The sequence below is a fragment of the Cajanus cajan genome, chromosome 8, assembly GCF_000230855.2.
Source record: "Cajanus cajan strain Asha chromosome 8, NIPB_CcT2T_4, whole genome shotgun sequence".
Lineage (NCBI taxonomy): Eukaryota > Viridiplantae > Streptophyta > Magnoliopsida > Fabales > Fabaceae > Cajanus > Cajanus cajan.
The window spans coordinates 5,929,023-5,944,996 of NC_138524.1; the positions used below are offsets into that span (position 1 = coordinate 5,929,023).

At 31.5% G+C, this 15,974-nt stretch overlaps 2 protein-coding genes across 5 annotated transcripts; one reads left to right on the forward strand and one right to left on the reverse strand.

Moving 5' to 3' along the window:
- Window positions 1–1,006: 1,006 nt before the first annotated feature.
- Window positions 1,007–4,833, reverse strand: LOC109813394 (tRNA (5-methylaminomethyl-2-thiouridylate)-methyltransferase). 2 transcript variants are annotated; one of them, XM_020377574.3, is made up of 10 exons: window positions 4,448–4,833; window positions 4,287–4,361; window positions 4,147–4,200; window positions 3,685–3,763; window positions 3,453–3,580; window positions 3,135–3,218; window positions 2,662–2,745; window positions 2,226–2,377; window positions 1,762–1,912; window positions 1,007–1,668 (listed from the first exon to the last, which is right to left on the reverse strand). In XM_020377574.3, the coding sequence occupies exons 1-10, from the start codon at window positions 4,775–4,777 to the stop codon at window positions 1,336–1,338; spliced, it is 1,470 nt and encodes a 489-aa protein (XP_020233163.1). In that variant the 5' UTR covers window positions 4,778–4,833; the 3' UTR covers window positions 1,007–1,335. The 2 variants fall into 2 exon arrangements, with proteins under 2 accessions (XP_020233163.1, XP_020233164.1); XM_020377575.3 differs by having other exon boundaries at window positions 4,287–4,357; window positions 4,448–4,591.
- Window positions 4,834–4,968: 135 nt separating this feature from the next.
- On the forward strand, window positions 4,969–8,247 carry LOC109813393 (nucleolar GTP-binding protein 1). 3 transcript variants are annotated; one of them, XM_020377571.3, is made up of 3 exons: window positions 4,969–5,097; window positions 5,592–7,651; window positions 7,847–8,247. In XM_020377571.3, exon 2 carries the CDS (start codon window positions 5,610–5,612, stop codon window positions 7,644–7,646), a length of 2,037 nt encoding a protein of 678 aa, XP_020233160.2. In that variant the 5' UTR covers window positions 4,969–5,097; window positions 5,592–5,609; the 3' UTR covers window positions 7,647–7,651; window positions 7,847–8,247. The 3 variants fall into 3 exon arrangements, with proteins under 3 accessions (XP_020233160.2, XP_020233161.2, XP_020233162.2); XM_020377572.2 differs by having other exon boundaries at window positions 5,030–5,097; window positions 5,596–7,651; XM_020377573.3 differs by having other exon boundaries at window positions 5,040–5,097; window positions 5,572–7,651.
- Window positions 8,248–15,974: the final 7,727 nt, after the last annotated feature.

The window sequence follows — 15,974 nt, forward strand, 5'->3', positions numbered from 1 at the left end:
TTTGTGCAAGAGGCATCACTGCATTGCAATTTGCAGCTAATACGTATAATATTTTTTTCTTTATCTGTGCTTGGTAAAGTAGAGATAGAGCAAAAATTGAAGAGAGAGCAGATAAGGAAAGCTGAAATAAAAAATTGTTATGGTTGGTCTGTGAGAGAGACACAGGAAAGTAGAGAAATTAGAGTGAACCTCGTGTGTTTTATTTTCGTCGCTGAAGGACGTCGAAAGAGCAACGAAATTGTGTTGCTCGTGAATAATTGGAGCCAGGCTTTTAAAATATCTACCTATTTATATATAAGCTTGATTTTTCACTAATATGTGTTAAATATGAATCGATTTTAGACAATGTTTAGTCAATTAAAACTTTTAATAATCAATCATATACATTTTAGAGTGTGAGGGAATTTTTCATAATCAATTATAAACTTTTTTTACTCTATATTCGCACTGGAGATACCGATTATGCACTATACATGATTTAGCACCCTAAACTCTATACGGGACATAATCGATTATTTGTTGATTCTAATGTTTCCTCTTATCAAATTAACTTTAATCAGTTGTGTTAATCTAATCGGTTATATGTTTGTTTTACTTGATTAAAACATCCTTTTAATTAGTTATAGATTCATTTTAATTGATTATAACTTCCTCTTAATATTTTAGATTCAGTTGAGTTAATTATTACGTCCTTTTAACCAATTAAATGTTGATTGTCGAAATCAATCCATTATGATTTAGTTTAATTAGTTTGCATTTAGTGTTAATTGGTATTTTTTTTGTCACAATTAGACACGCTCACACAATGTTTAAAAATCAAAGACTAATTCAATTATATTTTTAATTGTGATTTCATTTTAATTCAATTATGTATGCATGTATCATTTTCATATACTTAATTTTGTCTCTTGAATGGATATATATTTAATTAATTGTAGATAGTGTATACAGTTAATTGATTGTGATTGTGCATTATATTTTTCTGTTCGCTTTGTCCATGGTTCCATGCCATAATATTTGTTTTTCATTGATAAATTATAAACTAAGACATTCATCATATGGTACAATGTCAATAAAGTACCGAAGAAACCATGAGAAGGCATATTTAATTCAAAACACCAAATAATGGAAGCTACTAATTTCTCGCCTGCCTTAACTTTGTATTACAACATAAATAGCCATCCTTCTAGTCCCTACAAAAAAAATGTTTCTGCGGATCAGAAGATCCACGTTTGCCAGTGACTTTTTGTAGCCAATTGAAAGAGAATACGGAAGCTGCTCTGACATGTCTGCCTGTTTTGTTCAGTGTTAGTAACTCTAGAATTTCTTATCCCCTTATGATTTTTTACTTGCTAACACTGCAGAATCACTCACTTCTTGTGGGTTATCGGGTTTAACTTTTATTTTTACTGGATTCCCAATCTTTGATTTATCTTCCATTCTAGCAATTTCTAAAGCTTTCGTACATACTGGAAAACTCTGATCATCCCAGAACTCCAAAATCACACCAGAACCTATGCATGTTCTTCCCTCATAGAAGGCCGCAAACTGCCCAGCTGCTAGGCCTTGATCATCTTCAGATATGTGGACAACAGCAGAGTGATATTGCCCATCTCCTTCCACTTCCATTTGTAAGCTACAATCATAGAATCCAGGACCATGTCTCACCTGAAAAGGTTAAAATACCAGAAGTCTAAGTACTACAAAAATGGAAAACGTTTTTAATAGCAGGAAAGAGAAATTGATATTCAAGGAACCCACCTTGCATTGGAGCTGACTTGTCTGGCCTGGGGGCAACCCACTAAGCCATTTAAAAGAGCCAACTCGAAATACACGCCTTCTTTTGTCAAAGGAAAAGTAATTTCTTGACACAAAAACTACATTGTTTTTAACATCCTTCTCGACAACATACCTGCATAAATAACAAATGGGATGAATTTCTTTTTCTGTTTTAATACAAGCTCAAACATGACGTCTGGATGCAAATGCATTGAAAGAAAATTTTCAAATGACTCAAGGCGGAGAAAATAATTAAGGGAAAAAAATGCTCCCTTCCAAGTGAATGATCAAAATGTGTGTACAATGCAGATCATATTTATACTTTCATTGTTCTGCACCTACAATGGGGATCAATCTTCAATACAAAATGGAGTGTGTGATTACATTATTGGAAACTTATCAGATAAATGCTAACAATGTCAGAAAGAAATAGAGAGGGAACAGACCATGGACCTCCAGGAAGCCGTAAACCCTGGCGCTGACCAATAGTATAAAACCAGAACCCTCGATGTTTGCCAAGGAAATCTCCTGTCTCAGCTTCCAGTATGATACCTTCTCTCTCCCCAATATGTCTTGCAACAAATTCACTGAATCTTATCTATAACTCAAAAAAGCGAACAAAAAAACATGAAAGAAATCTATCAAGACTTGCTTCTAAACAATAATATGACATTGTTAATGTTTAAAATAGTAAATAAATGGGTACAACAATTCATATGGACATAGTTATAAGGGAGATTTTTAATTTAATCTTCCACTTTTAGAACTACCGGAAAGCTCAAAAATGATTTGCAATGACCTACTTCTCATCACTTTTTCTTTTTGGTCCATATACTTGTCACCATGAAATAGATATGTAAAGAAGCCGTTCACACCACATACCTTGCCCAAAAAGCATATTCCTTGGGAATCCTTTCTATCCTTATTTGGTAGATCAAATTGTGTGGCAAGCCTGCGCACTTCATCCTGCAGATGATGTGGCAGGAGATAAAAATTAGATTAAAAATTCTTCAAAACAACATGTGGTATTACAAAAAAAGTTCTTCATACAGAAAAAGATAACATGTTGGCCTTTATGAATAGTTTTACTATCCAAAATTAAGGGCACGAACAGAACTATTTAATAAATATATTCAGAAAACATACCACCTGATTTCTCATATTGTTTCCCGTATAAAAAGAGATAGCAAGCGGTGTTTTAAAGTGCAAACAACAATTGAATTTGAAGGCACAAAAAAATTAACAAATATATAACAAATCCTGAATTCTCATGTTAGACATCATAAAGTGGCTTGAATCACAGACAAATTTAAATGCAATTTAAGCATTGAAAATGCAACAAAGTCACAACAAACCTTGGGAATGCAACCAAGTGGAAAAAGAAGTCGCTTCAGCTGGGATTGTGAGAGGTGTGAAAGGAAGTAAGTTTGATCCTTTACCTAAAATTTCAAAAATCACATTAGGATCTATCAGCATGCAAAAATATTTTCCCGGGCAATAAACAGGCAAGCAAAGAAATATGAAAAACTTAAGACTAACAAACAATTTATGTCAGTTAATCAGCGAAGATTCTTCAGACAGTGCTGAAAGTGCAGAAATATCACTTATATACAATTACAAACCACAAACACAAACAAGATTTTATAACTCTAAATATATATCTCATATCACACCATGTCTTGTGATAGTTCCAGAACAGAAGGCTCATTCATCTGATCAGCACATGGATGGACAACATTTGCATAATGCCCAGAGGCAACATAGTCAAAACCCATACCACCGATCGCATCCAAGAATGCACCTAACAAAAGACATTTGATTAATGACAGAAAGAAAGAAAACGAAACAAACTACAAAGAGGTAAGACTGGATTCAATGTACGTGACATTGTGACTAGACGCATACCAAACTTTATTCTTGTATTGCAAAGAACATCAGGGTTAGGAGTTCGACCACTACTATACTCTTCAATAAGATAAGAAACCTGATATGCAGGTGAGAAATAAGTCAAATAAGAGGTAGCCCAGACCTACACTATTGCAATTAAATATATTTTAGTCCTGTTTTGATAACCTTCTCGGTCAGCACTTACAATTGAAGAAATTAAGAAAGTAAAATAAATTAAGCTTCTCTTATTAGTTAAAATTAGTGAATACAGAAGTTAATTTATAAAAACTCTCACATTTAGCTTCTCCAAAAATTCATTTTAACTTAGGCATAAACTAATTTTAACTTACCACATAAACTTAATTCATTTTATTTTCCTATAAGTAATTATTCACAAGTTTATCCAAACAATTAGCTTAAAATTCTTGTTATCTAAGTGAATAAAAATAGGACAAAAGTAGTCAAGTCGGTCTCACACACCACACTATTCCAGTATTCATCAGTTAAGTGAACAACTTCCAACGGTACATGAATCTGCAAATACAAAAAACCATATGCATTTCCATCAGTAACGTCTCGATCAGCATAATGTACAACAAAGACGCTGATAACAAAGCGACCTGATTACAAACAGCTTTGGCATACTTCAAATCCTCTTCCCAGGGGCACTCAGACCAAAAGTTCTCGAAATCTTCCTACACAAAACCACACATGAGAAAGCAAGCAAGCAAGAGCCACAACAAGAACGACCTAATTTCAGAAGCGAAGAAGGAAGGCGTACTTGGAACCATATCTTGAGGTAGAAAGCGGTGCAGGAATGACCGGCGGCGTGGAGCAGCCGGAGAGCGACGCTACTGTCGACGCCTCCGCTAACGAGAACCGCGACACGGAGCGGCGAGTTATGCGGCATGGAGCAGCGAAGGTGGCGGTCCACGTCGCCGGAGAGAGGATGCGAGGCATGCGCAACAACAGAAGAATAAGGTCGAGGAAAAAGCTTGAAGGTGCAGAATCGAGGCCTAGGGTTAAGCGTGTGAAAGAGTTGGCACGTGTAGGGAGTTTGAGGCAGAGAAGCCATTGGCCTCCAATTCCATCGCACCGCCACCCTCAACATCACTTCCAACCTCCACTTCTCATCGGTTTACGGTCAGGTACCAGAAATTAAATTATCGCTATTTTATTTTTATTTTTTAATCAATAGAAAAGAAAAACAAACATTTTTAAATTAATTAAATTGATTAAATGGGCCAGGTTGGGCCGTAGTAACGTAAACAGTTTAACTGGGCCGGGTTGGGCTAGCTTATCAATTGTAACCCAGCCTCCTCCGGTATAAAATGCTAAAACCCTTGTTCTATACCCTTGTTTAGCGCACACCGCCTGTAACGGCAAAACGCTCACACATCACAGACTCTCAGAGTGAACGATTTTTGTGGGGTGAGTCTCTCTTTCGTTTTAGTTTTTCCTTCATACATGTAATTGCTTGCTTAGTTTCTCAGATATGAGCATGGGATCTCAAGTTTATGTGGCTCGATGAATTTAATTCACGACTTATTTTATTGTATTATTGTTGGTTTGTATTCTAGATTCATTCTATGGCTATTATTCTATGTTGTTATAAGTTTTGCGGTGATCAACTGAATTTCTAGTATCGTAATCATTCCGATGATACCGCTGCAATTTGCGACATGTGGAATTATCTCTCGATTTCCTTCACTTACATCGCTGCTATTAAACGCGCTTATTTTTAGCCTGTATGGTTACATTTATATAAGAGTATCTGATTGACGAACAACGTTATGTTAAGCATCTATTTAAATGGAGTGTTACCTTGTTGTTTGCAATACCTGTATCTGTTTTGTTTAGCCTCCTTGGTTCGGTGTTTTTTTATGTTTTTTTTTTAATTTTCAGATTTGGTTTATATGTGGTAGGTAGGCTGATACAGCGAGATGGTGCAATATAACTTTAAGAAGATTACTGTGGTGCCTAATGGGAAGGATTTCGTTGATATCATCCTCTCTCGCACTCAGCGTCAGACCCCAACAGTTGTGCATAAAGGATATGCAATTTCACGGCTGCGCCAGTTCTACATGCGCAAAGTGAAGTATACACAGCAAAATTTTTATGATAAGCTCTCCACCATAATTGATGATTTCCCTCGGCTTGATGATATTCATCCTTTCTATGGCGATCTCCTCCATGTGCTCTACAACAAAGACCATTACAAGCTTGCCCTTGGGCAAATCAACACTGCCAGGAATCTTATTGGAAAGATTGCAAAGGACTATGTGAAATTGCTGAAGTATGGTGACTCACTGTACCGATGCAAGTGTCTGAAGGTGGCCGCTCTTGGCCGCATGTGCACTGTGATCAAGAGGATTGGCCCAAGTTTAGCGTATCTTGAACAAGTTAGACAGCACATGGCTAGGCTTCCATCGATTGATCCAAATACAAGGACTGTCTTGATCTGTGGATATCCTAATGTTGGCAAGAGCTCGTTCATTAACAAAATTACAAGAGCTGATGTTGATGTGCAGCCCTATGCTTTCACTACAAAATCTCTCTTTGTGGGTCATACAGATTATAAGTATCTAAGGTACCAAGTAATTGATACTCCGGGGATTTTGGACAGGCCATTTGAAGACCGCAATATTATTGAGATGTGCAGTATCACTGCTCTAGCACATCTGAGAGCTGCAATATTGTTTTTCTTGGACATCTCTGGGTCTTGTGGTTACACTATTGCTCAGCAGGCAGCTCTATTTCACAGCATTAAGTCTTTGTTTCTGAACAAGCCACTGATTATAGTCTGCAACAAGACTGACTTGCAACCATTGGAGGGGATATCTGAGGAAGACAAGAAGTTGGTCAAGGAGATGCAAGCTGAAGCCTTGAAGACTCTAGTTGGTCAAGGGGGTGAGCCTACTGATGATGACAGTGTATTGTTGACCATGAGCACTTTGACAGAAGAAGGGGTAATTGCAGTAAAAAATGCAGCATGTGAAAGGTTATTGAATCAGAGGGTGGAGATAAAGATGAAGTCAAAGAAAATTAATGATTGCTTGAATAGGTTTCATGTTGCTGTTCCAAAGCCTCGTGACCAGAAGGAAAGACCACCTTGCATTCCTCAAGCAGTTTTAGAAGCTAAAGCTAAGGAAGCGGCTGAGAAGGAAAAGAGAAAAACTGAAAAGGATCTGGAGAATGAGAATGGTGGGGCAGGTGTATATTCAATGAACTTGAGAAAGAATTACATTTTAGCCAGTGATGAATGGAAAGAAGATATATTGCCAGAAATTTTAGATGGGCACAATGTGTATGACTTCATTGATCCTGATATTCTGCATAGGGTTGAAGAGTTGGAAAGAGAAGAAGGGTTAAGACAGGCAGAAGCTGAGGATGATGATTTTGAGATTGATGGAACTGAATTGACGCCTGAACAGCAAGAAGCTTTAGCTGAGATTAGGAAGAAGAAAAGCTTGCTCATCCAGCAGCATAGGATTAAAAAGAGCAATGCTGAGAATCGACCAACTGTTCCAAGGAAGTTTGACAAGGACAAGCAATACACATCAGAAAGAATGGGAAGGCAACTGTCATCTTTGGGCCTTGATCCTACTTTGGCAATTAAGAGAATGCGCAGCAGATCTGCCTCTACAAGAGGCCGGAAAAGAGAAAGATCACCTGAAAGGATAAGTGCTGATGGCAGAGATGGAATGGATATTGATGGTGACACACCTAGCAAAAAGCAGCGGTTGAGCAGATCACTCTCAAGGTCCAGGTCGGTGTCACGCCCACCACATGAAGTTGTGCCTGGAGAGGGCTTCAAGGATTCTGCTCAAAAGATCAAGGCAATTAAACTTGCAAAGAAATCTGTCAAGAAGAGAAACAAGGATGCCCGTCGTGGAGAATCTGATAGAGTTATACCTAACCTGAAGCCCAAGCACTTGTTTTCTGGGAAGCGCTCCTCTGGAAAAACTGATAGACGCTAGAACAGGTATGTACTTCGTATGGGCTTCTTGCGTTATTAATCATGTAGCAAGTCAGCTCGCCAAAAATTTGATTACTTGCTCATGTAGCATGCTGTTGAATACTGATTTTGTCTCTGATGACTACTCAGCTTTATTGATTAGTAGAAGACAGTTTTCATTATTCACAACTAACTGGTGTCTGGAAAAAAAAATTTCTGCAGGGGATGCTGTTTTATGTTTATTAGAGACATTTATTGGCATTTTTCGCGGCTGCCGGAATTTTTGGTTATTTCATACTAGTAGTTTTGTTCTGTCGGAGTTTATGGTTATTTCATACTAGTAGTTTTGTTCTGTCGGAGTTTAAGGGGAGTGATAGCAACATAGTTTACTTATACACCTCTGCCTCATTTTATTAAACCTGTCATTCTGTATTTTGCAATTTTAAACCTTGCGCTTTTGGTCTTTATTTATTTAGTTAAATTCTTTAGATCATGTATGAAACTATGATTGAAGAAACTTCTTTTGGAATTTTGAGTCGCAACATTGAGTGTTGTTTCATATGTATTTTACATACTTTAAAACAATGAGGCCATCTGTTTCATATGTGGGTGATTTTGTTCAATCTTGCACAAGGCTAGATATGATACATTCGTGTTTGACTGGATCCAAATTTGAACTGCCTTATGATATATTCTTGCTTGAGTCGCAATCCAATTTTGAAGTATTTTATATCGCATGTTTTTCACTCGTGTGTGCGCTTCAGGACTGGTTTTACAAGTCAATAAATTGATTTAAATTGAATTCGATTTAAAATTGGTTCAGTTCTGAACTCGCTTATTATAGCGGTGCAGTTCATTAGAGCGCTTCTGTTTGATGTGTCAATAAGTGTTGCAACAAAATAGAATTGGATTCATTCTTAAAATTCGAATAATTTGTATAATAGTATTAGGAAAATAAAAATATATCAGGCTTAATATGTAACTAATATTGCAAAGCACGGGACTTGGATTCTACCGTGGAAATATAGGATGTCGTTGAGATTTTGTAGTGTTAGTTTCTTAAAATTCTTATCAGTTCTTCAGAATTTTCTAATGTCTGGCTGTGTAAACGATTGATTAGGCCAGCATATGTAATTAGAATGGATGCAACTTGAGTTTTACACTGAAAGTAGGAGGTTTTAGTGAGGTATACAAGGCAATTGACTCGAAACTTCTGTGATATAGTCGTCTCAAAATTCTTATCAATTAAGTGTTGGATCTAAGCTAGTCTTATAGTTTATTACAGTTAATTTTTATTTTGGTATAAAGATAAACTTTAAGTAAATATTAAGAATAATTAATTTATTTTTAATTTGGATCAAAGATAATTTTGAGATTCATTAAAATTATAAAAAATATATAATTAAATTTATAAACTTCGGCAAAGATGTATTTACAAAATTCATGGGGGTTTTTAATTTATTTTATTTTTTATGAGGGGAGGGGTAATCAAATATCAGGTCACAATTTTATGGTGGCTGGACCGAAAAAGTATCTATTATTGTAAATCTTTTCACTGGACATGAATGGACAATAAAGTAGTTGAAAACAATCCCAACAATTCAAAACGTATGGCGATGGATCAATTTGAATTTACGGGGGTTTTGGTTTACCCAATTTTGAGGCTTGTTTTTCTTAAAATGGGACGAGTGTGAACTTGTCGGGTATAAGAGAGTATAAATGGAAAATTAAAAATTTTATGTAGTAACACACCCTTTAAAAAATAACAGATATTACTCTGATAAGAGGATGCCGCCAGAAAAAATATTTCTCACTTGTAAAAATAGTTATTCATAATCAAGGTAATAAGATTTTTTTACACATTTTATATTTTGCTTTATCTTATAATGACTCATTTGTAAATTATTGTATTTTATTTTTTAAAAAAATTACACTAAAAATTATTTACAATATTAATTAACCAACTAATATTTCTTTTTTTATTATTTTATGTTTTAGAAAATGAGAGAATCATCTGTGCACCTTTTTTTTCTTTCTAATCTACACTATTTATACTAATATATAAAAGATGCTTTGCTCGGTAACTGCTTTTTTTTCCTCCACATTTATTTGATCATTATATTTCTCAATTATTAAGAAAAAAGAAAGTTAAAACTAAAAATTTCTAATAATTATTTACAAGTAAGAAGTGTGTTTCTTTCCTTGGTAATCTATACTATTAATATATATATATATATATGTTAGTAATTTTTTATTTATAATTTGATACATGTGTGTGTGAAATTTATAAGGTGTACAAATTATATTTTATAAGGTAACCTAATGGTTCTTTCAAGTTTAAAGACAAAGAAATCCAAGATAGAAGTTTATAAGGTGTACAAATTATGGAGCACGTCACTTATTTTTTTTTCTTTAAACACACATGTATATATATAATATCAACATATATTAGAAAAATTTAAATCTTTTGGTTTTGATGTCATTTCTAGCTCAAAGTATGTATATTGAAGTGATAAATTAGGATAACAAAATTAAAAAGAGTTAATGTAATTGAAAAGAAGTTTTACTTATTTGCAAGATATTTCCAGAATACAAGAAGAGAATTCCAAAGAAAAATTTTGGGATATTTTGGAAGAAGGGATAAAGAAAAGCTTCGATCAAGGATAAGCTGATAGATGCATCTTCCTTATAAGAGGTGGTTATTTATAAATACAAGGGTTGTGGATTTCTGTCGCAAAATTTAAACTAATTCATAAACAAAAATGCACTTTTAAGAAATAATATTTCTTTTGAAAATTAGTTTTTGTTGTTAGATGTGGTTGGCCAACAATTCTTCATAAGATTTTTTTTCTTAAAAGTAGAGCTTCAATAAGTCATTTGTCATTTGTGTCGACAATTTTAATTGGCTTACAAACAATATTCAACTTCTAATTGAATTTTGACTCTTTTTCTTTCAATTTATTTTCTTTTCTTCTTTGTTTCTTTTTATTTTTTCTTTTAATTTATTTAATTTTCTTCTTTTACTTTTACTTTTTCTTTTTCTTACTTTTATTGTTTTTTCGTTCACTTTTTCCAAAATTGTATTTATTTTGAAATCGATATTAATTATTGATTGTTCTTGAATTACTTGGATATTTATTGAATACTACCATCGATCTTTTAAATCTGGAATTGACTAAATGCCATAATAATTGTCTCCATTCTACACATAAGGATTAGTGCTAGTACAGTTATTGTCTTCTAGTTCTTCCATTTCTTCATCAGAGTCCAAAGATGATAAAATTGTTAATAGTTGAGCTTTTATCTCCTCTTTGAATTTTCTTTCTAAATTTATTTCTTGGGATACATAGGGAGCAAGAGACTCTTAACGAAAGTTGTATGCCCTTTGAAAATTTTGTCTTTACATTTTTTAATTTCTCTTCAAGATATTTTATTTGAAATTTCTTCCACCAATAAACTCTAATCTTAAGAAAAAAAGACCTTATAGGATAAATGGCTGATAAATGTTGATGGAATTCATAAACTTGTTGGAATAACCAACTAATAGTCATTTTTAAACAAAAAGTAATTAATTTCAAATGGAATTCAAGATTGGGAGTACTATCTTTGAATAATTCATACAACTTTTGGGGTAATATGGCCTTAGCTGGTCAAAAAAATGGAACTAATCTTGAAATTATAAAGCTTACATACCAAGAATGGTAAGGATTTGATTCAAAAAGAATTTTGAATCAAGCTTCCTTGTAGCCAAAGTAATTAAAACTAGGGGAATAAAATGGACGAGAAAATTTATTTTCAACGAGTAGATTTTGACTTCAATCTGTTCAGGTTAGAATCTTTGAGATTTATAATTTGGAATAACAAACTTTAGTAAGATCTTTGTGATCAAATTTTGAGATAATTTTTGTAGATTGGGTATCAATCAGAACAAATTGATAATTTTTTATTTTTCTTTTAGGATTGATCCTTAGAAAGCCATTTTCATTCTTTTGGAGACAATTTGGATATAATTTGATGAGGGTCAAAACCCTTAAATTCATTTTCCAAACATATAATTCTTTGGTTTGATAATGTATTCTAAAGGAGACTCGTCTGGGGTTGTGTTGTGTGGGTAATCGAGGATTATCTCATAGGATAATTTATTAGATCTTCCTATAATGGAGCCAAGGATAATTAAGGTATTTTGGATTTTTTTGGTATTTGAGGAGATGGTTTTTGAGGTATTTCATGTAAATTTTGAGAATGAAGGGGCAAAGTCGTCCGAAGACAATCCCTTAGACAATGAAGATGTTGATAGTCTCATTTCCCCGTAAGAATTCTCTTGTAAAAATTTTTGGAATAAAATTGTTTTTTTCCTAATGAATTCTATTTCAAAATCAAAACAAGATAACAAACTTTGTTATTTAGCAAAAATCTGTTTTAATACAATATTTATAACATCTTTTTCTAAAACTTTTTTAGCTGACTTGCAATCAATGCGAAGTAAAACTTTTTATTTATCAAATCATTTTGAAATTTGGTAATGCATAAAACAATAGATAAAATTTCTTTCTTAATAATATTATATTTGAGTTGGCTTCCATTCCACACTCCAGAATGAAATTTTACTATTTGTTTAAGATTATTTCTTAATTTTTGTTTTAGAATACCACCAAAACCAAATTTTGAAATATCAGTCTCTACAATCATAGAGGTGTCTTAATAGGTTATTCCCAAGCAAGGTAATGACTTGACTAAGAGTTTAACTTCTTTAAGTATGTTGGATAATTCATAAATCTAAGGTTTATGGTTCTTCCTAAGTTTATTGAACAAGAGTTTACAAACAATTCAAATTCTAAGAATGAAATTTGCTACATAATTTAGAGCTCTTAAAAGTCTTTATAATTGATTTTTATCTATAATTTCATCAAGAAATTTAATAGACAATCTTATACTTCTTTTTATTGGTGCAATTTTTCCTTGAAATATTTCGTGTCCCAAAAATTGTACTTTTGTCCAGGCAAATTTCATTTTCTTAGTAGAAATGACAATTCTATTTTGTTTAATAAGGTTTTTAAAGGTATTTAAGTGTTTTACGTGTTTATCAACTAATGTTGAAAAGATTAAAACATCATCTAAATAAATTATATATAGAAAATTTTGAATAATAATTAAAACGTTATTCATAATATTTTGAAATTATGATGAAACATTTTTCAATTTCATTGACATTACATTCCAATCTTAATGTCCAAAAGGAATAGTAAAATCTATTTTATATTTATCTTCTTCCTTAACTTTGATTTGAAAGCATCCTAACTTCATGTTAAACTTGGAAAAAATAGTTTTTTGATAGAGTCGGTTAATCAAATCTTAATTGTTTATTTGAAAGAGGATATCTAATTTATTTTAAAACATTATTTAATGATTTGTAATTAATAACCATATGAAGTTCACCTCATTCTATTTTAGAAGCATTTCGAACATAAAAGGTTGCACAACTCCAAGTGGACTTGTTAGGCCGTATTAATTTTTTTATCTAAAAATTCTTTAATTTCTTTTTTATAATATTCGAGAGTTTCTTTATTCATTTGTACAAGTCTGACCTTAATAGGAATTTGACTGTAAAACAATTTCTATTCTAAAAAGCATTTCATATTTTTGCACAAACTTCTTTTAAAAAGATTTGCTCAATTTCTTGAAAATTTTCGATTACTAAAGGATCTCGAAATTTTTTTCTTCCATTTTTTCATAAAGTATTTATTGTTGTAACAAAGTAATTTGAGTTTGCTTGTTAGTAATTATATTAAAAAAAGGCTTAAATATATTTTTAGTCCCTCAAATTTAGGGTAAATCTATTTTTGATCTCTCAAATTTAAAATTATTGTTTTTAGCCCCTGTAATTTCAAAAAATCTTATTGTAGTCCTTATATTCAAATTTTGTTAAGAAATTTATCAAATATTATTGCATAAAATCTATCTATTCGTGTCTCTATTAGTGAAAATATTACATTAAATCCGGTTGATATTGCATAACTGTCTTAATTAGTCACTTTCAAATATGTTATTAGTGACCTAAGAGACTAAAACAAGATTTTTGAAAATTACAGGGACTAAAAATAACAGTTTTAAATTTGAGGGACCAAAAATAAATTGTTCTTAAATTTGAGGGACTAAAAACATATTTAAGCCTTAAAAAAATTAATTCCTTCAATTTTTTTATACTTTTTATCTCTCTGTATCGGATTGGTCTTATAAAATCAAAGAGATTATTTTTTATATTAAATCCAAATTCAAAGACTTTAAAGAGATGAATTTGTGTCCAAAAAGGAGTTCTTAAAATTATTTGTTTAGAAATGTTTTTTTTATTAAAATAAATTTATTTTTATAATGAATTCCATTATTGTAAATACTTGCATTTGAAAGTTTATACTAAACCTTTAAATTAGAATTATTAGCGATGAAAAGTTTTTTCTAGTGTTTTCTCATAAAAGTGAGTTGGAATTAATCTCTCTCTCATATAATTTAGATCTGCTTCGAAATCAACCAAAGCAGTAAAAGTTTTATGAAAATTATTTTTAATTTTTAAGGCAACTTTGATTTCCCATTTTTGTTGAAAATTTTTAATCTGATTGATGGTTTTAGAAGAGCCTGCTTCTTTTTCAATTCTTGTTGGGGTATCAAGTTCAACTAATTTAATACCTTGGATTAAGTTATTTTCTTTAATATTTTTAATTCATTTCTAATGATTTGTATTTCTTCTTTCAAGTCTTTTACTTCTTTATGCAAATCATTAATGATAATTTTTCTTTCTTGTTGTTCTACCATTTTTAATATCTTGGCAAAATCATAGCCTTCAAACTTGCTACTATCAACAGGTTTAGAGGTTGATGATTCTGCATCATTTAATAGCATACTTTTAATTTTGATTAAAACTTCATATTTTTCTTTGTCTTGAATTTTTCAACCATTTCAAGAACTAATATAGTTTTTGTTAATTTAATCAAATTTATCTTATAAGAACATCCACAATTTTCTTCATCTAAACATTCACATAATCTTCTTCTTCACTTGTAGTATTTATTAGATTGATATCATCTTTGGATTCAACCTCTAAATCAAAAGAATCTTCAACTATAATTTTAGTAATTTGGATTTTAAGTTCTTTACTCATACTAAGTTTATTAATCTTTCTTCGAACCTGACAAAAAAATTTCATACGGTCAAAACGACCACATTTAAAACATACCAAGTCATAGGAATTTTATTATTCTTTTTATAAGGCTTTTTATAAGACTTCTTTGTATTGCCTTAGGTATTTACAATTTTTTTTTAATGTTTTTTTGTAAAATTTTGAGGACTTTTATAATTAGGAGCCCTTCTTTTGGCAATGAGAGGGGTATTAGGCTTCTCATTCTCATATTGGACACAAAAGTTTCCTACCTCTCTAATTACTATTACGCTTGACTTTTCTTAATTCTATTCTCAATTTTCATATTGATGCAAATATGGATTATGTATGTTTTACTAAAGAGATAATTTTACCATAAGTTAATTCTAGAAGTGGGGTATTTGGATATTTATGTTGGATTTTTTCTCTAACCTTTTTAACAAAGACTTAAGATAATACTACTATAAATCTTTCTTTCGAGAATGACTCTTTACTGTCTTTTCTAGTAAGAATCAGAATTATCGATATATATATATATATATATATATAAATGTGTGTAAACTTAAATTTTTTAGATTTAAATATAAATAAATTTCAACCAAAATCAATTTGTTTAATGTTCTAAATCTAAAAACATCTTTAAAAAATGAGAGCATTGTCTACAAAACAATAATTGTGATATAGAATATTTTAGTAAATATATATCTTATATCAAATTGTAAAAATTAAATACATTTAACTGTATAATTTTCTTAATCTATGTTGAATTATTATTATTATATATATATATATATATATATATATTTATAAAGAGCACTAAATTCTATTAATTTAAGAATAATACATTAATAAGTCAAACTTTCTAAATTTTTTAAACTAATTTTTTAATAATTCTTTATTTACAAAAATTATAAGAAAAAATAAGAATTTAATTACACTTTTTATAATTTAGAGACCTAGTTAAAAAAACCACAAAAAATCATGCACCTGCACATGTATTAATCCTAAAAATAATGAGTACATACTACAGCATGCAATGCAATTGAGTATCCAGGTTGTTTAGTTTTACTCCATCCAATCCAAATCCCTCTACGACCAATACAGATATTCATATTTATTCATAATTCATACCTACCATATCATGTTTTTCCACTTCTTGTTTGTATAGCTGTTTTATGATGAGAATCAATGAATCATGCA